The 23,910-nt window shown below is 44.4% G+C and overlaps 1 protein-coding gene across 10 annotated transcripts in view; it reads left to right on the top strand.

Moving 5' to 3' along the window:
• ASAP1 (ArfGAP with SH3 domain, ankyrin repeat and PH domain 1) overlaps nt 1-23,910 on the top strand; it is a 975,348-nt gene that overhangs the window by 747,604 nt on the left and 203,834 nt on the right. For 9 of the 10 annotated variants that reach the window (XM_029592039.1, XM_029592032.1, XM_029592038.1 and 6 more), the window contains one exon: nt 7,543-7,650. The exons of the other annotated variant lie outside the window; for it this stretch is intronic. In XM_029592039.1, the coding sequence (XP_029447899.1) occupies nt 7,543-7,650 (108 nt within the window). The remainder of the gene's footprint in view (nt 1-7,542; nt 7,651-23,910) is intronic. 10 annotated transcript variants of the gene reach the window in all.

Below are 23,910 nucleotides of genomic sequence, written 5' to 3'. Positions count from 1 at the left end.
TGACTGATTTCAAATGATAAATCCATTTTTGTTCACACTGTTTCAGCCACTTCACTCTGTCTCCCCCTCTCCAGTGCGGGTGTATGATCTCCAAAACAGTCCATTTAATGTCATTGAAGTCATGATGATACTCTTTAAAGTGAGCAACCAAGGGTTCTTCAAGCCTGCCCGTATTTAAGCAGTATTTAAGAACATAAGAACATAAGAAATTGCCATGCTGGGTCAGACCAAGGGTCCATCAAGCCCAGCATCCTGTATCCAACAGAGGCCAAACCAGGCCACAAGAACCTGGCAATTATCCAAACACTAAGATGATCCCATTTTACTGATGCAATTAATAGCAGTGGCTATTCCCTAAGTAAACTTGATTAATAGCCGTTAATGGACTTCTCCTCCAAGAACTTATCCAAACCTTTTTTGTGTTCTGTTAGCCGGATCCGTACTTGACGTTTTGTCATACCCACATATGTTAAAGGGCATGGGCAGAAAATGGCATAAACCACAAATGTGGAGTGGCAGGAAAACTCAGGCAAAGAGATTACTCTGCCCGTTGCTGTGATGATATCAGTCTGTGTGGACTTAAGGGGACAACACATGCATCTAGTTCATGGTTTTAATGGCTCTTAGAAGGATTATAGCAGCTAGTGTGGACAACATGGTCATTAATATTCCTACCTCTAGAGTATGCTATCCTTAGTGGCTGGTTAAACAAAGGATGAATTTGCTGGAGAATCCTCCAGTGCTTCCTGATAGCTCTACTGATAGGGGCTGACGTCAGTGTGTTTTTTAGTACAATAGTCTGTAGGTTCGAATCCTCCCCCTATGGTTTTTGTAGGAACAAGTAATCCCTATTTGCATATAGGGCTCTTCGATATGCTGTTTTAACACAGTGCACTGGGTACCCCCCCCCCCCCCCCTTGTAAGAAGCGGTTAGACATATGTTTAGCTTGATTTTTAAATTCACTGCGATCCGAGCACAACCTTCTCAGTCAGAGGAATTGACCAATCGGTAAATTAGTTTTAAAATTAGCCGGATGAAAGCTGTCAAAGCATAGTAAGTTGTTGCGGTCATTGGGCTTCCGAAATATACTTGTGTTGATGCTCTGGCCATCTTTAGAAATCAATATATCCAGGTATGAAACTTGATGCTGATGAAAATTTGAGGCAAGAATCCAAGTTATTTAACCAAGCATGAAATTAAGAACATAAGAAAATGCCATACTGGGTCAGACCAAGGGTCCATCAAGCCCAGCATCCTGTTTCCAACAGTGGACAATCCAGGCCATAAGAACCTGGCAAGTACCCAAAAACTAAGTCTATTCCATGTTACCATTGCTAATGGCAGTAGCTGTTCTCTAAGTGAACTTAATAGCAGGTGGTTATTATCTAAGTCAACTTAATTAATAGCAGGTAATGGACTTCTCCTCCAAGAACTTATCCAATCCTTTTTTAAACACAGCTACACTAACTGCACTAACCATATCCACTGGCTAAGAGAGAATTTGAAAAGAAGTTGGCGTAGAGGCAAAAACTCACAGTAAAACTCACAGTAATTATGTGATTTGGTTTGATTAGGTACCAATATTTGTTAATCAAGAAGCAAAAACTCACAATAAAAGCTTTTAAAAATATATCCGAAGCAGAAAGCCTGCGAGGGAGTCAGTTGGACCATTAGATGATCGTGGGGTTAAAGGGGCACTTAGAGAAGATTTGGCCATCGCGGAAAGATTAAACGATTTCTTTGCTTCGTGTTTACTGAAGATGATGATGGGGAGATACCCATTCCGGAGAAGGTTTTTATGGGTAATGATTCAGATGGACTGAACTAAATCACGGTGAACCTAGAAGATGTGGTAAGCCTGATTGATAAACTGAAGAATAGTAAATTACCTGGACCAGTTGGTATACACCCCAGGGTTCTGAAGGAACTCAAAAATTTCAGATCTATTAGTAAAAATGTGTAACCTATCATTAAAATCATCCATTACCTGAAGACTGGAGGGTGGCTGATGTAACCTCAATATTTAAAAAGGGCTCCAGGGGCGATCCGAGAAACTACAGATCAGTTAGCCTGATTTCAGTGCCATGGTGAATGTTCATGAAGTAAATGCTACTTCAGATTCATTAGCCTATCTTTGCTATGCTACCTTAGAAGATATTTGCAGGGCTGCCAGCTTGTCTTTTGTCCATACCTTCACACTCATTACTGCCTAGAAAATTCTTCATCAGGTCAGCAATTTTGGTCAGGCAGTTCTATAAAATTGAATTCCTTCAAATATCTGGCCAACCTATTCATTATAGGGGTTGCATGTTTATCCCAGGACAAGCAGGATGGTAGTCCTCACATAAGGGTTACGTCACCAGACGGAGCCCTATCACAGAAAACATTCTGTCAAAGTTTCTAGAAACTTTTGATTGGCACACTGAGCCCACTGAGCATGTCCAGCATACCATTATCCCTCGAGCCACAGGGGTCTCCCTTCAGTCTTTTTTTTTCCACACTGCAGTTTGCCTCATGGTTAGGAGATCTGTGTGAATCCTCACACGATTTTTCCTCACGAAAAAAATATTAGAATTCCTCTGAAAAACATTCCCCCATAGGGGTCTCCCATCTAAAATCAAGTCGGCGAGTAAAACACTCAGTTTTTGCAGTCGATACCATTCTCACTGTCCCTCGGTCCCCACAGGCCGTCGACGGCTGTCAGGCCTAAACATTTTGTTGTCATGGCAAAGGTTTTAGAAAGTGCCCGGAGTCGATAACTGATCCTCATGACGTGTGTGTGTGTTATGCCTTGGACCTACACACGATGTCTCCTCTTGTACAAAATGTGCCAAAATGACATTGAAAGGTAGCCGGGCTCGCCTAGAAAAAATGGAAACGCCGTTCAAACTTCAGTTGATTCCATCGATGTTGACACAATCTTCACCAGCAGGGGTATCCAAAAAGGTGATAGTAAAGACCCACTGAGTTCATGAAGGCAGTGGTGACCGTCCGTCGCCGACTCCATCGAAGGCATCGACAAAATTGACCTCAGCGCTGAGGAAAGATCGGGCCGAGCATCATGAAAAACATAGACACTGTCACCGACGGGAATCCACGCCCGGTACCGGCACTGATGGACATCGAGCCTCTTCTGAAGAGGATATGGTTAGAAGAGCCGATTAAGCCCTCAACACCAAGGCAATCCCCACCGATATCGGTGCTGGATACTGCGCCCCCACAGGGACCTGTAGTGGAGCCAGTTCAGCCTGATCTGCTACCCTCCGTAGCTGCTCTGACCTCATCAGCTACAAGGGAGGAACTGGACGGTTTTATCTGCCAGGCAGTCATCGATGCCCTTCGGGAACTACATCCACCGGTGCTGGCACCCATACCAGTACTGACACCGGAACCATCGGTGTTCGCACCGCTACTTTCCAGACTAGATTTATTTATTTATTTATTTATTGATGAACTTTTAATATACTGACATTCGTAGAACACATCACGCCGGTTTACAATTAACTCAAAGAAAGGAAGATTACATTTAACGTGGGGTGGGGCGAGGGGAGCAGGCAAGAAAAGGGGAAAAAAGAAGGGCTGTCAACGAGAGGGACAAAGAGGAGAAAGTGGAGAGAAACCAAAATAGCTATAGAAACTTACTATATTTACATCATTGGGAGAGTACATAAAGTAACTGGGCTAGCTATATACATAAATATATTGTAAGGCGAGTTCTGCGAGTCAGGGTGGGCCTTGTCTAGGTTTGGTTAGTATCTGGGTAGGCCTGTTTGAAAAGCCATGTCTTGATGCCTTTTTTAAAGTTGCGTAAGGATGGTTCTAGACTGAGATCAGTGGGAAGGGAGTTCCAGAGGGAGGGGCCAGCAATGGAGAAGGCTCTTTCTCTAGTGAGGGTAAGGTGTGCAGTTTTGAGGGATGGGATGTGAAGGGTGCCTGCAAGGGAGGTTCTGGTGGGGCGGTTAGAGGATCGGAAACGTGGTAGTTCTTCGAGCCAGGGAGGGTTGTCTTTATAAAGCATGTTGATCTGTGCCCTACCAACACAGCCGGTGCCCTACCGACACAGCCGGTGCCACCAATTCCCAAACAACCGGTGCACCCTCCGATGGACCCAATTCCGATTCCTGGGTTGTCGGATGATGAAGGCACCAACTCTGGTCCACAGTCACCGATGCCTCAACCGATGTCAGGACTCTCGGGACCGAGATGTCCTCAAATTCCCTCGATGCCATCGATGCCACAACCATTTCCATCGATACCATCAAAGCATCCATCAAAAATATAGAAAGATCTATCGATGCTTTTACATCATTCAACACCAAGCTTCCTTCCTCGTCCTGTACATCGAACAGAAACCTTCTCAGATACCTGGGAGGACGTGGACACTGACTCTTTGACAGAAGATATATTGTCAGAACCCTCTCCTTCGGAAGAAAGGGGAAAATCTCCACCTGAGAACCTCTTCTTTTCAGATTTTATCAGAGAAATGTCAGAAACAATCCCATTTGATCTGATAACAGAGGAAGATACAAGGCATAAGACATTGGAGGTACTACAATTCGTGGATGCTCCAAAGAAAATCGTGGCTATTCCAGTACACGAAGTACTGGTAGACCAGCATCGACTGTGGAAATATCCTTGCACTGTTCCTCCAGTGAACAAGAGAACGGATGCTACTTACTTGGTGCAGCATATACCCGGTTTCCAAAAACCACAACTGCCACATCAGTCGGTATTTATTTTATTTATTTAACAGTTTTTTTTATACCGACCTTCATAGTAAATTACCATATCGGATCGGTTTACAGTTTAACAAAGGGAAAAACTAGAGTAACAATTCAGGTAAACAAAATATAACAATAAGTAGGAATAAGTCGAAGTTACAATCAACAGGGGGAGAGAACTTGGAAGCTTGCAACAAGCTGGAAAGAAGAAAGGCCGGTAAAAGTATTGTTACCATAGAGTGTACAAGTTAAAAAACTTAAGAACGGTGCTTTAACCTGAAAGTCTCAGAGTCCATTTTTTCTTTGAGAAACGGAGTGCCAGACCGGGTAGGAATGAAGGCCAACTAGTAATTGTCTGGTGGTTCAGGGAAGGCTTGGTGAAAGAGCCAGGTTTTAAGTCTTTTTCTGAAAGTTAAAAGGCAAGGCTCCAGTCTGAGATTTGATGGGATGCTATTCCAGATAGATGGGCCTGCTATCGAAAAGGCTCTGTCTTTGGTCGTAGCGAGGCGTGTGGCTTTAGTGGGGGGAACATTAAGAGTGCCTTTGTAAATATCTCTAGTTGGTCTGTTAGAGGAGTGGAGTTTGAATGGTATTTCCAGGTCAAGTTGAAGTTGATGATGGATGGTTTTGTGGATTAAGGTGATTGATTTGTATAGAATTCTGAAATTTACTGGTAACCAGTGTAGGTTCCTGAGTATGGGTGAGATGTGTTCACAGCGGCTGGTACTGGTCAACAATCTTGCTGCCACATTTTGTATCATCTGCAGAGGTTTGGTAGTGGATTTGGGGAGTCCTAGTAGAAGGGCGCTGCAGTAGTCTATTTTGGCGAACAGTAGCGCTTGGAGGACTGTCCTGAAATCCTGGAAGAATAAGAGTGGTTTAAGTCGTTTTAGGACCTGTAATCTGTAGAAGCAATCTTTAGTAGTTGTGTTGACCATTTTCCTTAGGTTTAGTCGATTGTCTAAAATCACCCCAAGATCTCTAACCTGCTTACATGTGATGTGAGAGTTGAGTGGTGATGGTTGTGGTGACGGTAGTGGTAGAGTCAGCACAAAAGAAGTCAAGGAGACTTTGTCTCCATTCTTCAACACTTCCAGGCAAGGATCAGAAGTTTCTAGACATTTTAGGAAGCAAAATGTTCCAAGGATCCATGCTGTTGTCAAGAATTGCCTCATATCAGCTATACATGACACAGTACCAACGAAATCTGTGGAAACAAGTTCAGGAAGCAACAGAAACTCTTCCACAACAATATGAAGAAACTTTTAATGCCATTATACATAAAGGCCTTGAGACTGGAAAGCAAGAGGTCTGTGCATCTTACGATTCATTCGAAACAGCTTCTCGAATGTCAGCTATGGGCACTAGTGCCAGGAGATGGGCAAGGCTGAAAGCATCAGACCTCAGGCCTGAGGTTCAAGATAGGCTAGCGGACTTGCCTTACACAAGCGAAAATCTGTTTGGTGAAAAAATCCAAGACGCAGTTACACAACAAAGACCACAATGAAACTCTGCATCAATTATCAATGATAAGAACATAAGAACATGCCATACTGGGTCAGACCAAGGGTCCATCAAGCCCAGCATCCTGTTTCCAACAGTGGCCAATCCAGGCCATAAGAACCTGGCAAGTACCCAAAAACTAAGTCTATTCCATGTAACCATTGCTAATGGCAGTGGCTATTCTCTAACTGAACTTAAAAGCAGGTAATGGACTTCTCCTCCAAGAACTTATCCAATCCTTTTTTAAACACAGCTATACTAACTGCACGAACCACATTCTCTGGCAACAAATTCCAGAGTTTAATTGTACGTTGAGTAAAAAAGAACTTTCTCCGATTAGTTTTAAATGTGCCCCATGCTAACTTCATGGAGTGTCCCCTAGTCTTTCTACTATCCGAAAGAGTAAATAACCGATTCACATCTACCTGTTCTAGACCTCTCATGATTTTAAACACCTCTATCATATCCCCCCTCAGTCGTCTCTTCTCCAAGCTGAAAAGTCCTAACCTCTTTAGTCTTTCCTCATAGGGGAGTTGTTCCATTCCCCTTATCATTTTGGTAGCCCTTCTCTGTACCTTCTCCATCGCAATTATATCTTTTTTGAGATGCGGCGACCAGAATTGTACACAGTATTCAAGGTGCGGTCTCACCATGGAGCGATACAGAGGCATTATGACATTTTCCGTTTTATTCATCATTCCTTTTCTAATAATTCCCAACATTCTGTTTGCTTTTTTGACTGCCGTAGCACACAGAAATTTTCATGCAGCCCTGAACTTAGGAGTCCCCGCTTGTGTGGATGATTTATATCTAGCTTGTCCACGGAGAAAGCAAAGTTGCTTACCTGTGACAGCTTTTCTTCATAGATAGGACAAATCAGCCACACAATTTCACCCGCTTCCTTTTAGAGTTGCAGATTAGCTGTCTACAAAGACTGAGGAGGTGTGAGGTGGTAGCTGTGCATGCTCAGAAAATATTGCGTTTTCTAACCTCTAAGAGATTTTCCATCTTCGTGCCATCAGATGATTGCACTCACTTGTGTGGCTGATTCGTCCTGTCTATGGAGATCACCTGTTACAGGTAAGTAACTTTGTTTATACATTTCCTACTGATTTTCATTTTATCTGTCTTGAAAGCATGAAAAGCTGGCTTGACAATACCAAAATGAGAACTACAAGTTCTTTACATATTACATATAGACTGATTCAATAGCAAAGCTGTTTCTTAGTTTTCCTGCTTTTCTAGCTTTGAAAGTTCAGTTTGTAAGCAAGGGCCAGAACAATTCTAATGGAAATAATTTTTTTCTTGGTAATTTAGCTTGCACAAGCCATGGCAGGAAAACTAAACCCTCATGTCCATGTAGAATATGAATGGAATCTTCGACAGGAAGATATTGATGAAAGTGATGATGATTTGGATGATAAGGTCAGTATGACTTAAGATTTCACATAAAAATATAGTACAATAAATATTTTGATTCATTGTAAAGCTGAGTCATATCTTTCCAGTTATATAAAATGTTTGCATAAAAAACAAGTTCAAAGAACTTTTCAGTTAGAATTGGCAGGATGTTCTGGGTTCAGACTCTGCATGCTGGCATTCTTCTCAGGGGCTCTGATCTGGGGGCTAATCTCTCTGAGGTCTTACACTGGGAGTTACCTGAGTGGCTTGTCACCTGCATGCACACAGGACTGCCTCGGGGGGGCATACTCAATGAAATGCACACAATTACTGGGATTATACCTGGAGGCTTGAATCCAGGATCTTATTCCCCACACATAAAGCCCAAACAAACTTTGACTTATACATCACAGTTCCAGGTATTTAGGAAAGTAAGTTTGACCCATAAGAGGATTAGAATAAATAAATTCAGATCATACAAAAGAATTAGTTACAGATGATAATTGCTGTATATATATATTTCTCACAGGACAAGCAGGATGGTAGTCCTCACATATGGGTGACATCACAGGATGGAGCCCAATCACGGAACACTTTTGTCAAAGTTTCCAAAACTTTGACTGGCCCCTACTGGGCATGCCCAGCATGGCACTAACCCCTGCAGCCAGCCAGGGGTCCCCCCCTCAGTCTTCTTTTTTCCGCACAGCAGTAGCCTCGTGGTTTAGGAGCTCTGAAGACATTCCTGACAGGAATTTTCCTCACAGAGTTAATTAAATTTAAATTTAAATTGTCCCACAGGGGTCCCTCCTCAACTTTTCTCAGGCCGCGGTACTCCGGTAAGTTTCTGACCTTCTTTCGTCGATTACCGTTGAGTTTTGGCCCTCGCGGCCTACTGGCCATCGACCGTACCGCAGCTCGATTTTTTCTATGGCCATGGCGTCGGGGTTTCGTCGGTGCCCGGACTTGTACTCGCACCATGTCTATCACGACCCTCATGGAGTCTGTGTAATGTGTTTAGGCCGGTGAGCATGATGTCCTGACTTGCACCAAATGTGCCCTCATGACACCAAAAGGTCGCAAAGCCAGAATGGAGAAGATGGGACTCCTCTTCCGTGCTCACACCCCGACGCCATCCATCGCATCGATGTCATCGAACCGGCACCGTCGAAGTCGCACCAGCATCGGCCCCCGTCCTGTGACCACCCGCCATCGACGTCTTCACGGCCATCGACTCCCGTTACTCCCCCTCAAGATCGAGGGGATCGTAGGGAGAAACATCGCCATCATCATCGTAAGTCTCGGACCGTCGAGGGAGCGAAATCATCAACCAAGCCACCGTCCGAGCCACCATCAAAGAAGCCCCGTCCAGGAACGGCACAAACCATTTCTGCGACCGGGACATCGAGACCACCCTCACCCGATCGGGGTTTGGGAGTCGCGATTCCGCCTGTAAAGGTGGTCCCTCCGACTGTGCCTCCGCCTCCCTCTTCCGTCACGGAGCCGGGGCTGCTTGCTCCAGGTTCTCCAAGAAGAACTGGACCGGCTGGTCCAGGAGGCCATCGACAAGGGCGACTGCAACGGCTCCACGTTCCTCCGGCACCGACATCGGCACCGAGGTGGAACCGGTCACCGACCCCGATTCCAGCAGCGCTGGCACCGCTGATACTCCGGTATGACGCGCTCATGACCGCCCTTCCACCAGTGATTCCTGGTCTCCGATCGGCTCCAGTGCGCTCCCCCGTTGACAGCTTCATCGGGAGGAGAAACACCGTTCCGCATTCCTCTTTCGGGGTATTGCCTCAGCCATCGATGCCTTGTCGTCCCTCGCCACCGATTGATTCATCGGGGGCAATACGCACATCGGCTCCATCAATGCCTTCTGTGCCGGCACCGATGCCCTCGGTGATTCCCTTCGATTTTCTTGGAGTCTCAGCCGGGGCCTTCGGGTATCCAACCCCCTTCTTGTCCCATAGGTCAGCCTGCTGATCCTTATGACACCTGGGGTGGTGATACTTCCACAGACACCGATGACTTACTTTAACCTCCTACTGAAAGTAGAAAGCGTCTCCTCCAGAGGACCTTTCTTTCATTAATTTTGTGAAGGAAATGTCTGACTTGGTCCCTTTTCAGCTTCAAACGAAGCAGGATGATAGGCATCAGATGATGGAGCTTCTCCAATTCCTGGATGCCCCTAAAGTGATCACTTCTATTCCCATTCATCAAGTTCTTCTTGACCTCCTAAAAAAGAACTGGGAAAACCCTGGATCCATTGCTCCAGTACACAGAAAGGCTGACACTCCTATTTAGTGCAGTCAGCCCCTGGCTTTCAAAAATCTCAGCTCGACCACCACTCAGTTGTGGTAGAATTGGCTCAAAAGAAAGCAAAAAGGACGAAGCCTCACTCCTCTACCCCTCCTGTTAAGGAACACAAGTTCCTAGACAATATTGGTCGACGAGTTTTTCAAGGGGCCATGCTCATCTCCAGAATTGCTTCTTACCAGCTGTACATGACCCAATACAACAGGGTCATTTTCAACCAGATACAGGACTTCTCTGAAACCCTGCCTGACCAATTCCAAGAACAGCTTCAAATCCTTGTCAACAAGGGGTTTGAGGCAGGAAAGCATGAGATAACAGCTTACGATATCTTCGACACCTCTACTAGAGCGTCTGCAGCTGCCATTTCGGCAAGACGCTGGGCCTGGCTCAAATCTTCTGACCTTCGCCCAGAAGTACAAGACAGGCTATCTGACCTGCCCTGTGTAGGAGACAATCTGTTCGGTGAACAGATCCAGCAAATAGTGGATGAATTAAAGGACCATCATTAGACCCTTAAACAGCTCTCATCGATACCTTCTGACTTCCCCTCTAGACAGCCCTTCAGGAAGGACTCTAAGAAGTCATTCTTCCGTCCAAGGAAGTACAATCCTCCACCATCAAGGTCCCGAACTACGAGGCCTTATCAAAAACCTCAGCCTCGCCAGGCCCGAAAGCAAAAGCCGCAAGCAGCTCCCCAGCTGGGGCCTGCTTCAGGTTTTTGACTTTCACTTGGAGAGCAGCAGCCTGATTCCTCTGCCAAGCATACCAGTGAGAGGTCAATTGTGCCACTTTCACGGCATGTGGCAATCAATCACAACCGACCAATGGGTGCTAGCAATCATTGCTCATGGTTATCACCTAAACTTTCTTGCTCTTCCACCGGACTCACCACCTCGAGTATCCGACCACTCTCTCCTTCTCGAGCAGGCGGTTTCCCTTCTTCTCCAACTAAGAGCAATAGAACCCGTCTCACTTTTGCAGCAAGGCCTATGGTTCTATTCCCGGTACTTTTTGATCCCCAAAAAATCCGGGGGGCTTCGTCCAATTCTGGACCTACGTGCCCTCAAGTACCTCCAGCGGGAAAAGTTCAAGATGGTAACCTTGGGCTTGCTTCTACCTCTTCTGCAAAGAGGAGACTGGCTCTGCTCTCTGGACCTCCAGGACGCATACACCCACATTGCGATATCTCCAGCTCATCGCAAGTACCTCAGGTTTTTAGTATGCCCAAAGCACTATCAATACCGAGTGCTTCCATTCAGCCTAGCATCGGCACCACAAGTCTTTGCCAAATGTCTTGTAGTTATCGCAGCTTTCCTCAGGAAAGAAGGTGTTCACTTCTACCCCTATCTGGACGACTGGTTAATCAGGGCCCCAACCCAGCAAGCCGCTCGGTCGTCCCTCGATTTGACCCTACACACTCTAATTTCTCTAGGATTTCCTGTCAATTACGAGAAATCCTACATAGTCCCATCTTAAACCTTGTCGTTCATTGGGGCAGACTTGGACACCTTTCTACCCTCAACAATGAGCGCTAACCCTCATGTCTCTCGCTCACCAGCTGCAGTCTCAGTATACAGCAACAGCTCGGCAATTCCTCATCCTTCTCGGACACATGGCATCCTCAGTCCATGTCACACCAATGGCCCGCCTATAAATGGAAAAGGTAAACATCATGGTGCTCTTCGCAATCCCTTGATCCCTTTTCCTGTCCAATCCCAAGGTTTTTGGACTATCTCTGGCATTTATTGGAGTCAGGTCTAAAGACCTCTTCCATCAGAATGCATGTCGGTGCGGTAGCCGCCTTCCATAAAGGTGTCGGGGATGTTCCTATATCAGTACAACCCCTCGTAACAGGTTTTCTGAAAGACTTGCTCCATATCAAGCCACCTTTACGTCCTCCGGCCCTTCTTGGGACCTTAATCTGGTTCTCGGTCGGCTCATGAAACCACCATTTGAACCTCTTCACTCCTTGACCTAAAATATCTCACATGGAAAGTGATTTTCCTTTTGGCTATCACTTCAGCTCGCAGGGTTAGTGAATTACAGGCCCTAGTTACCTATCCGCCTTACACTAAACTCCTGCAGGACCAGGTGGTACTCCGCACTCACCCTAAGTTCTTACCTAAGGTAGTTTCAGAGTTTCACATTAATCAATCCATCATACTACCTAACTTCTTTCCCAGGCCCCACTCCAATCCAGGGGAACAGGCTCTGCATACCCTCGACTGTAAACAGGCTCTAGCATTCTACCTAGACCGTACAGTTGCCCACAGGAAGAGCACTCAGTTATTCGTCTCTTTCCATCCCAACAAATTAGGGCACCCTGTGGGTAAGCAGACTCTCTCCTCCTGGTTGGCGGACTGCATATCTTTTTGCTATCAGCAAGCAGGCATTCCTTTTCAAGACCGTGTTAAAGCACACTCTGTGAGGGCCATGGCGACTTCATTAGCACACCTACGATCAGTGCTGCTTCCTGACATTTGCAGGGCTGCCACCTGGAGTTCTCTCCACACTTTCGCAGCCCACTATTGCTTGGATAAAGCCGGAAGACAAGATTCCATCTTCGGCCAGTCAGTCCTGCGTAACCTGTTTCCAACGTGACGTACCAATACCCTTCCGCCTGCCCGGTGGGGTTTAGGATGCCCTCTACCAAATTCCACCCCAGTTGTTGTTCCTGTTGCACGCCGTTGGGTACATTTGGTACTATTCGGACATCCTCAGCTCGGTACTCACCCATATGTGAGGACTACCATCCTGCTTGTTCTATGGGAAAGCAAGTGTTGCTTACCTGTAACAGGTGTTCTCACAGGACAGCAGGATGTTAGCCCTCACGAAACACGCCCGCCGCCCCGCAGTGTTGGGTTTGTAACGTTTTTTTGTTTTATTTTTCGGCACTGCCTGTAGCTTTCAAATAAGACTGAGGGGGGACCCCTGCTGGCTGCAGGGTTAGTGCCATGCTGGGCATGCCCAGTAGGGGCCAGTCAAAGTTCTGGAAACTTTGACAAAAGTGTTCTGTGATTGGGCTCCATCCTGTGATGTCACCCATATGTGAGGACTAACATCCTGCTGTCCTGTGAGAACACCTGTTACAGGTAAGCAACATTTGCTATATATATATATAGCATACATGTTTTTATGGGATCAGTCTGTGCTTTCACATCCAGAAGTGCACTGTCTCTCTCTAGCTGTTATTTCTCCTTATACACTAACGGGTAGATTTCAAAAGGACTGCGCATGCGCCCGTAAATGCATGTATCTCACTGCATACACACTATTTTCTAAAGACACATAGGTTATAAAATACTCTTCACTTGCATATGTCTACAGCTCTGCGCACATATCTTACGTGTTCTCAGGAGAGAGAGAGATGCCTGACACTCAATATATGGGCAATTGTAAGGGAGCACTTTGATTTGGGATGAGTTTGCGGGGAGGTGAGTTGGGGTTAGGGGGGATGTTGCAGACACATTCAGGGGTATTTGTTGTAAAATTGACATCATTAAAGAATTTTAGACCTTCTAAGTGTTGGAAAGGATTTGATTTGTACAATGCAGCTAGCAGACATTGAAGTATACATATCATCTCCTCTTAGAATTTTCATCCCTCTGTGTTTTTATCAAATTCAGGTGCAGCTATATAGCTTTCAGACTTTAGTATCGGTTAATCGCCTATTTTCTCATCCTAGAACTACTGGTAAAACTATAATAAACATATTAGTTTATTATAGTTTATTATATGTTAGTATATATTAGTTTATTATAGTTTATTATATGTTAGTTTTTTACCGAGTTTTGTTACCTATCCACTTGTTAATTGTAAACTGACATGATGCGATATCTATTGCGAATGCCGGTATAGAAAAACTTAAAATAAATAAAATAAATAAATAAATATTGCCTGTTCGTAAACTTTTTCAGTGCAAACAGTAAATATGAGTTCACTCAGAGGTTGACTTGTAGCCTTCAAACTAGTCTGTGTCAAGGTGAGAACTCTGAATCCTCAGCCAGAGTAGTCAGAAATAATTACATTACACAGGAGCAGACGTCATATGTATAGAAACATACATAGGAGTTCATTTATCAAGTTTCTGTACACAGCATGTACTGTGCGCTAAACATATTACTGCAGAGAAAATGCACAAAATTTCACATTCTGCATGTTATAACTGGAGCAGTGCTGGTATTTAAATCAGTTACATTTATTTAAATTAATATGAGCAAATAATATGACTTGCCATAAAATTGGCAAGCCACGATAAATGATCAAAATTTAGCTATTCTTCAAGAGGTGTATTTTATTCATTTATATTCTGCTTTTTCAATTACTTCATAGCGGATTATATTCAGGTACTATAGGTATTAATGTGCACTAATTTTGTAGTCAGCGATTTGGTGTAGACTTTCCTTAGGAGCCCCAGACTCCCCCCATACCATCTCTGTCCAAGATGTAAAAATTCTAGGGGAAGTCTAGAGAGACCCCCACTGCTGCACCCAGAAGCACCATAAAATATAAAAATTAAAACTGAATGTTTGCTATTAGCCCCAGCCTTGCCCCCTTTCTACCAAACATTGACCCCTCCCCTACCCCCCTCTCTTGCAGTCCAGTGGTGACCAGAGCTCCCCCTAGGGCTCTAGGTCCAGCTGTGCCTTTTTCAAAAGGATTCCGGCCAGCCTCAAGCACACCTTTTTTTCTGTTATGTATAGCTCCTTGAGATATTGCATAGTTCTCAATTTCTAGAATTTGCATTTAATGGATATTCTGTCTGGCCACTGATATTCTATATTTCAGACTTCCTTTCAAGACTTGGCTGTTTTAATAGATTTAAGATAGTAGAAAACCTGTATATGGTATAAGAACATAAGAAATTGCCATGCTGGGTCAGACCAAGGGTCCATCAAGCCCAGCATCATGTTTCCAACAGAGGCCAAACCAGGCCACAAAAACCTGGCAATTATCCAAACACTAAGAAGATCCCATGCTACTGATGCAATTAATAGCAGTGGCTATTCCCTAAGTAAACTTGATTAATAGCAGTTAATGGACTTCTCCTTCAAGAACTTATCCAAACCTTTTTTGAACCCAGCTACACTAACTACACTACACAACAAATTCCAGAGCTTAATTGTACGCTGAGTGAAAAAGAATTTTCTCTGATTAGTCTTAAGTGTGCTACTTGCTAACTTCATGGAATGCCCCCTAGCCCTTCTATTATCCGAAAGTGTAAGTAACCAATTCACATCTACTCATTCAAGACCTCTCATGATCTTAGACATCTACCATAAATCCCCCCTCAGTCATCTCTTCTCCAAGCTGAACAGCCCTAACCTCTTCAGCTTTTCCTCAGAGGGGAGCTTTTCCATCCCGTTTATCTGTACCTTCTCCATCGCAACTATATCTTTTTTGAGATGCGGCGACCAGAACTGTACAGAGTATTCAAGGTGCAGTCTCACCATGGAGCGATATAGAGGCATAATGACATTTTCTGTTTTATTAACCATTCCCTTCCTAATAATTCCTAACATTCTGTTTGCTTATTTGACTGCTGCAGCAACTAAGCCAACGATTTTAAAGTATTATCCACTAGGATGCCTAGATCTTTTTCCTGGGTGGTAGCTCCTAATATGGAACCTAACTACAGCAAGGGTTATTTTTCCCTATATGCAACACCTTGCACTTGTCCACATTAAATTTCATCTGCCATTTGGATGCCCAATCTTCCAGTCTTGCAAGGTCCTCCTGTAATATATCACAATCTGTTTGAGATTTAACTACTCTGAATAATTTTGTATCGTCCGCAAATTTGATAACCTCACTCGTAGTATTCCTTTCCAGATCATTTATACATATATTGAAAAGCACCGGTCAAGTACAGATCCCTGAGGCACTCCACTGTTTATCCTTTTCCACTGAGAAAATTCACCATTTAATCCTACTCTCTGTTTCCTGTCTTTTAACCAGTTTGTAATCCACGCTTCCTATTTCATGACTTTTTAGTTTTCTTAGAAGCCTCTCATGAGGGACTTTGTCAAACGCCTTCTGAAAATCCAAATACACTACATCTACCAGTTCACCTTTATCCACATGTTCATTAACACCTTAAAAAAAAATGAAGCAGATTTGTTAGGCAAGACTTCCTTTGGGTAAATCCATGTTGACAATTAAACCATGTATTTCTATATGCTCTACGATTTTGATCTTTAGAATAGTTTCCATTATTTTTCCCCGGCACCGAAGTCAGGCTCACTGGTCTATAGTTACTCAGATTGCCCCTGGAGCCCTTTTTAAATATTGATGTTACATTGGCCACCCTCCATCTTCAGGTACAATGGATGATTTTAATGATAGGTTACAAATTTTAACTAATAGATCAGAAATTTCATTTTTGAGTTCCTTCAGTACCCTAGGATGCATACCATCCGGTCCAGATGATTTGCTAGTTTGTCAATCTGGCCTACTACATCTTCCAGGTTCACAGTGACATCTCCGGAACTGGTATCTCCCCAACATCCTCACTGGTAAAAACGGAAGCAAAGAATTCATTTGGTCTTTCTGCAATGGCCTTATCTTCCCTAAGCGCCCCTTTAACCCCTCGGTCATCTAATGGTCCAACAGACTCCCTCACAGGTTTCTTGCTTCAGATATATTTTACAAAGTTTTTATTATGAGTTTTTGCCTCTATAGCCAACTTCATTTCAAATTCTCTCTTCGCTTGTCTTATCAATGTTTTACACTTAACTTGACAATGCTTATGTTTTTTCCTATTTTCTTCAGATGGATCTCTCTTCCAATTTTGGAAGGATGTTTTTTTTGGCTAAAATAGCTTCTTTCACCTTAACTTTTTTACCATGACGGTAATCGTTTTGCCTTCCTTCCACCTTTTTTTATGTGTGGAATACATCTGCACTGCACCTATAGGATTGTATTTTTAAACAATGTCCATGCCTGTTGAACACTTAACTTTTGCAGCTGCACCTTCCAGTTTTTTTTCTAACTATTTTCCTCCTTTTATCAAAGTTCCCCTTTTGAAAGAGCTGTAGATTTACTTATTGTCACCCTTCCAGTTATTATTTTTTTATTTTATTTTAGAAATTTTTTATTAGTTTAAATTTGATCATGTTATGATCACTATTGCCAAGTGGCCCCACCACTGTTACCTCTCTCACCAAATCCTGCGTTCCACTAAGAATTAAATCTAAAATAGCTCCCTCTCTTGTTGGTTTCTCAATCAGTTGCTCCATGAAGTAGTCTTTTATTACATCCAGGAACTTTGTCTTTAGCAATTCCTGATGTTACATTTATCCAGTCAATATTGGAGTAATTGAAACCTCCAAAAATATCCAAAATTTTGTGTAAAATACAATTAGGTAAACACTACTGTAAAACACGTTGTATGAACAATATTTCAGAATTGACGTATGTGTTTTTATGACAATAATTCACTTACTACATTATTAAGGACCATCATACCACCCGTGGCATGCATGCATTTGATGCCTGTATTTTCAGCCACATTGGGTCATCTTTAATCATCGGTCCTGTAAAATTTAAATGCAAACAGTCTTTTTTACTTTTTTTGTATTCAAATGGTATGTGGAAAAGAAGAAATTTTACTATCATGCAAGTCCTGCTCAGTTACCTCTACTGGCGTATATGGACAATACACTTGCTGCTGTCAAGCAAGTCCCGCTCAGATACTTCAATTAGCGTTTCAAGAACAATACACTTGCCTCCTCATTCAGGGTAACTGCATTCGTTGTTCTTCCAAATATCAGCGCTGCCTCGCTGTTTATCGAGGTCCTGCTTTGCCGCACGGGTGTCCCCCGTTCGTTGTATGCTAGCGCCGCCGCACAAGTCGGGATTAAGCGCCGCCGCGCCAGACATCGGGGACACCCGTGCGGCAAAGCAGGACCTCGATAAACAGCGCGGCAGCGCTGATATTTGGAAGAACAACGAATGCAGTTACCCTGAACGAGGAGGCAAGTGTATTGTTCTTGAAACGCTAATTGAAGTATCTGAGTGGGACTTGCTTGACAGCAGCAAGTGTATTGTCCATATACGCCAGTAGAGGTAACTGAGCAGGACTTGCATGATAGTAAAATTTCTTCTTTTCCACATACCATTTGAATACAAAAAAATGCATGCATGCCACTGGTAGTAATTGAAACCTCCCATTATTATTGCACTGCCAAATTGGTTAGCTTCCCTGATTTCTCTTAGCATTTCATCATCTGTCTGACCATTTTGTCCAGGTGGACGGTAGTATACTCCTATCACTATACTCTTACCCAACACACATGGGATTTCTACCCATATAGATTCTACTGAGCATTTAGTCTCATGTATGATCTTTATCCTGTTGGACTCTATACCCTCCCGGACATAAAGTGCCATACCCCTACCAAGTTGATCCTCCCTAACATTGCGATATAATTTGTACCCTGATATAGCACTGTCACATTGGTTATCCTCCTTCCACCAAAATGATGCCAATTATGTCAATCTCATCATTTACTGCTATACACTCTGTATGCCAATGCCATCTTACTTCTGGCATTGGCATACAGACATTTCAAACTGTGTTTTTTGTTTGTATTAACAATCTGTTTTTCAGTTGTAACGGATAATTTGGAAATCATTAGTTTCGGTGATTTTTTACATATAGGCACATGGAATACATTTTCTTTTATTGGAACCTCTCTGTTGGGATGCCCTAACTCTCCTGTTTCATTAGTATCCTTCACAGATACATTTCTCCGAACCATGCACTGCTGAGTGACTGTTGGCTTTCCCCCTTGTTCTAGTTTAAAAGCTGCTCTATCTCCTTTTTGAAAGTTAGTGCCAGCAGCTTGGTTCCACTCTGGTTAAGGTGGAGCCCATCCTTTCAGAAAAGTCTCCCCCTTCCCCAAATGTTTCCCCAGTTCCTTACAAAACTGAATCCCTCTTCCCTGTACCATCGTATCACCCACCTATTGAAACTCTGGAACTCTGCCTTCCTCTGGGGACCTGCACGTGGAACAGGAAGCATTTCAGAGAATGCCACCCTTGAGGTTCTGGATTTCTGCTTTCTACCTAAAATCCTAAATTTGGCTTCCAGAACCTCTCTCCCACATTTTCCAATGTCATTGGTGCCCACATGTACCATGACAGCCGACTCCTTCCCAGCACTGTCTATAATCCTATCTAGGTGATGTGTGAGGTCTGCCACCTTCGCACCAGGCAGGCAAGATACCAGGCGGTCCTTACGTCTACCAGCCACCCTATCTACATTTCTAATAATTGAATCACCGAGATGGCCGGCCTAACCCTTCCCTCCTGGACAGTAGCCCTGGGAGACTTGTCCTCAGTGCGAGAGGACAGTACATCACCTGAAGAGCTGGTCCTTGCTACAGGATCACTTCCTGCTACACCAGGGTGATGGTTCTCCTACTAGTTGGCCTTTCTAATCCAAGGCAGCACTGGGGTTGCCAGACTGGATTTGGGACTTGGCTACTTTGTCCCTGAAGGTCTCATCAATGTACCTCTCTGTCTGCCTCTGCTCCTCTAAGTCTGCTACTCTAATCTCCAGAGATCGGACTCGTTCCCTGAGAGCCAGGAGCTCTTTGCACAGAGTGCATACATACAATCTCTCACCGGCGGGTAAAAATCATACATGTGACACTCAGTGCAAAAGACTGGACCCCCCCCTCTTGCTGCTGGACTGCTGCCTTCATCTTAGTTTTATTGAGTTCCTAGTTAAGTTTAGGATACTATGGGAGTTGTAATTAGAGTACTTTAAATTTACAGGTGAATACACTAATTAATCAGCTAGTGTCCTACAAGGGGATGATTAAACTTTCAATAAGGGCTGGTATACAGTGGGATGTGTTGTCATTTGTTTTGCCTCAATTAATACACTAATTTTGTAGTTGGAAATTTGATCATTTGAAATGTAAATAGCTGTGTGGCTGGGGACATAAGGATCGCTTAGTGACTTGGCTGCCTGGTGCACAGGTAACTGATCTCCCGCATCACCTAGATGGGATTTTAGAGAGTTTTGGAGAGGAGCTGCTTGTACTGGTATGTATGAGTACAATAACATAGGATGGTGTATGAGGAAAGTTCTAGAGGCTAAATTTGTTTCTTAGCATCTGGTCATATGAATCCAGAACCAGTGGATTATGCACCTCTACCAGCAGATGGAGACTTAGCAAACTGACATCACAGTATATATACCCCTGCAGTGACAACAGTCTGCCAGTATTCAGCGTCTCCAGTAGATGGTGGACATACATTTCCCCAATAGGGATTGCTTCGCTTTGAAAAGGAGAAATAAAAGGGAAATTAATTTTCCCTGCTCTCCTATGGTGATATCAAATGGTCCTCCCCCAGTTGAGAATTCCTGAGTGATTTCCGTGGTTCCTCAGATGAGTGCCTTGGTCTGGTAGCTGTTTTTTTCAACCAGCATGGACTTAGCTGTTTAAATAGCTGAAAGACAGTGGGTGCAGCAAGCTATGCATGGCGGTGACAGCATATGCCCTCTCCTCCCGCAGCCGGAGATCGTCTCTGTACTCAGCCAGGAAGGGCTGAACTCAGGTAAGTTTAAAAAGAAAATTACAGAGGCAGAGTTTTGTGTAGGGCTTCTTCCTTCCTCTGGTCTCCATGTTCGGCACACCGTTCTGATGTTCGTCCCACTCCGTGGGAGGTTAAGGGATGTGGGCAGCCTTGTGGGTTGAACAACCTCCATATGCTAGGTCCTGCTCTGAGGCTTTTTTGCTTGAGACGCATGATAGACCTCAATGGTATTTCGCATGCTTTGTCTGTGTTAGGCTGCCCTCTTCATGATTGTTGGTTCGGTGTGTGCATCTAGCTGTGCATCCAGGTTGTACATCCAGTTTTTGAACACTTAGTCAGGCCCCTGTGCGTCCAAGTTAAGCAGCAACCATAAGTGACCACGCTTCTCTGTGTGCACAAGTTGGGCATTTGTCATGTGCTTAAGTTGTACGGCATCTATCTTAGGGACACCAATGTTTTAGATGCCTAGGTTTTGGGACCCCTAAGTTTTAGACATCTAAATTTTTTGAATGTATTACTCCAACGAATGTCGGTATATAAAAGCTAATAAATAAAATAAATAAATATTAAAAAAATAAATAAATCAGCTGGATTCACAGCTTCAGTCGCCTGTTAGCATACTGATGTCCTAATGGCGCCTATAGCTAAGAAACCTAAGTGCTTTTCCCTCTGTACTGCCTATCATATTCAGGCATCTCAGCCTGGTGTGCCCACTAACTTGTGCCAGCAGTTTGGAGGCTCAGGGAGAATTATCTTCCTCTGATTTTACTAAGCCTGGTTCTTCCCAAATGGATGAATGTCTGAGTATAGCCTGATCTTGGAACTCCCCTAACTGGTTTGTCAGTGGGGAAAGGTAGCTCAGTAAGAACGCCTCAGGTGCCCTCTGGTTTTGGCATGGATCCTTCTACTTTTTCATGGGTAGAATTTTTCCAGGGATTGCAATCCTTTCTTCGTGCGCAGTACTCAGCCCCGTTCAATGCTTCCAAGGCAGAGACCTCTCTTGCCCGATCCTACTGTTAAGTGCCGGAGTGCACATAGGTCAGCAGCAGGTCTACCTGATAGGGATCCAAATGGCATGGATGATGAGGCTGATCCTGACTCTCTAGAGGACGAGAAATTCTTCCGGAATTTAGAACCATATAGGACTATGGTACAGCTCTTCCATTAGAGATGAACTGCCAACCCTGATTTCCTACACGTTGAAAATGCTGGGAGTACCTGGGACGGATTCCATATCTGAACCAAAGAAAAATCCATTTTGGTTTCCTTGTGTAAAGCCTTGTGGTTTTTTCCCTGGAGGTGATGGAGGCCATTCAAAAATCGATTGATCTTGAGAGGGGCACCCAAGAGGCTAATTTCAAAAGGGGTCGGGTTTTGGAAGGCCTGTATCCTCTGGATCCCGGTGGTGAGAGAGCGTTTACGTTTTCCGAAGGTTGATATGCTTCTATATGCAGTCTCCAAACGGACGACTATCCTTGTGGAGGGAGGAGCGGCCTTGAAGGATGTACATGATAGGAGGATTGAGACTATCCTTAAGCAAGCAATTGAAGCAGTGGCTATGACTTTGCAGATAGCTTCTTGTTTGTTCTCTAGAGGCTCACTCACTTCTCTCTCAGGTGGTTGATTCTGGGGTGAATTCCAGGGCAGTTATGGAGCCAGCGGCCGCCGCCTTGGCAGATGCGGGCTATTTGGTCCGCATCTCAGCCAGAAGGATTGCTTTAGTAATAGCAGCCAGGTGTCAGTTATGGCTGATAAATTGGTCAGCAAATGCGACCTCTAAGGCTAACCTCACAAAATTAAAGGCTCGCTTTTGTTTGGGAGCGAGTTAGAGAAATTAACCAGTAAGTGGGGTGAATCACCGTTTCCTCGATTACTGGAGAATAAAAAGCAGGTGACACGCTCTTTAGCATGAGAGGTTGTGGTAGGGGATCCAAGCATTTTCAACCTTATAGAAGAGTGTCCTTTTAGAGAACTCTGCCTTTTTAGAGGTCTCAGTCCTTTTACCCCAGACAACCCAGAAGGGGCTCGGGTAGTGGAACCTCCCAATGAAGGTTTGTCGACCCACCCCCGGGAACAGAGATAGGGGACATCTCTCTCTTTTATCAGAGGTGGTTCGAGATCACAACTGAATACTGGGTCCTGGAGGTGGTATAAGAATATGTGCTGGGTGTTCCTTGGGAGATGTGTTCATGGTGTCTCCCTGCCTCTCCCTGCAGAGGAAGCAGGTAGTGGAGTGTACATTAGCAAGGCTCCTCAGTCTGAGGACTCTGGTTCCAGTGCCCATATCTCAAAAAAATATGGGGCGATATTCCATTTATTTTGTTGTGCCCAAGAAGAACTCCTCCTTTTATCCCATCCTGGATCTCAAAGGAGTCAACTGTCATCTGCGGGTGACATATTTCCACATGGAAACCTTGCGCTTGGTGATAATGGCAATGCAGTTGGGGAAATTTCTTACCTCTCTGGACCTGTACAAGGTGTATCTTCATAGTCACATCCGACTAGAGAATCAATGTTTTCTGCGATTTGCAGTTCTGGAATGCCATTATCAGTTTCGGGCACTGCTCTTTGGTCTGGCCACCGCTCCCAGGACCTTCTCCAAGGTTATAGTAGTAATTACGGCAGAGTTGATAAAGTTTGAGATCCTTGTACACCCGTATTTGGAAGACTAGCTGATTCAAGCCAAGTTGCTGGAAGAGAGCTGCCTGGTGACTCGCAAGGTGATCTCCATGATGCAGGAGCTTTGCTGGGTGGTGAACCTGGCCAAGGGCAGTCTTCAGCCTGCTCAATCATTGGAATACTTCGGAGTATGGTTCGACACAAAGTAGGGCAAGTTTTTCTGCCGGAAGCTGGTATTCAGAAGTTGATGGCACAGCTACGTTTTGATGAACACTCTTCGCCCGACTGTATGGTCCTATTTACAAGTACTTGGTTTAATGGTGGCAACCCTGGAAGTGGTGCCGTGGGGGAGGGTGCATTTGCGTCCTCTTCAGTGCTCCCTGCTGTCTAGGTGGAGCCTGCAGTCTCAGGACTATTTGATTCAGCTCCACCTGCCGATAGAGGTCTCCTCTACAAGCAGATCATCTAAGGAAGGGAGTTTCCCTAGCACCACTAGACTGGCTAGAGCTCACAACAGATGTGAGCCTTCATGGTTGGGGAGCTCACTGTCAAGAGCTGGCAGCACAAGGGCACTGAAATGCTGAAGAGTCTCTCTGGAACATCAATCGGTTGGAAGCCAGGGTGGTTCGGTTGGCAAGTTTGCAGTTCGGTGGCAGGCTACAGGGTCGAGCAGTCCAAATAATGTTGGACAATGCAATGACTGTGGCTTACATCAATCGGCAAGGAGGAATCAAGAGCCAGCAAGTGTCGCAGGAAATAGATCAACTTAGGGAACGGGCCAAAGTGCATCTCCAG

Source organism: Rhinatrema bivittatum, chromosome 2 (assembly GCF_901001135.1).
Source record: "Rhinatrema bivittatum chromosome 2, aRhiBiv1.1, whole genome shotgun sequence".
Classification (NCBI taxonomy): Eukaryota; Metazoa; Chordata; class Amphibia; order Gymnophiona; family Rhinatrematidae; genus Rhinatrema; species Rhinatrema bivittatum.
The sequence above is the reverse complement of the archived record's forward strand: the minus strand, read 5'-3'. Positions and strand labels throughout refer to the sequence as shown.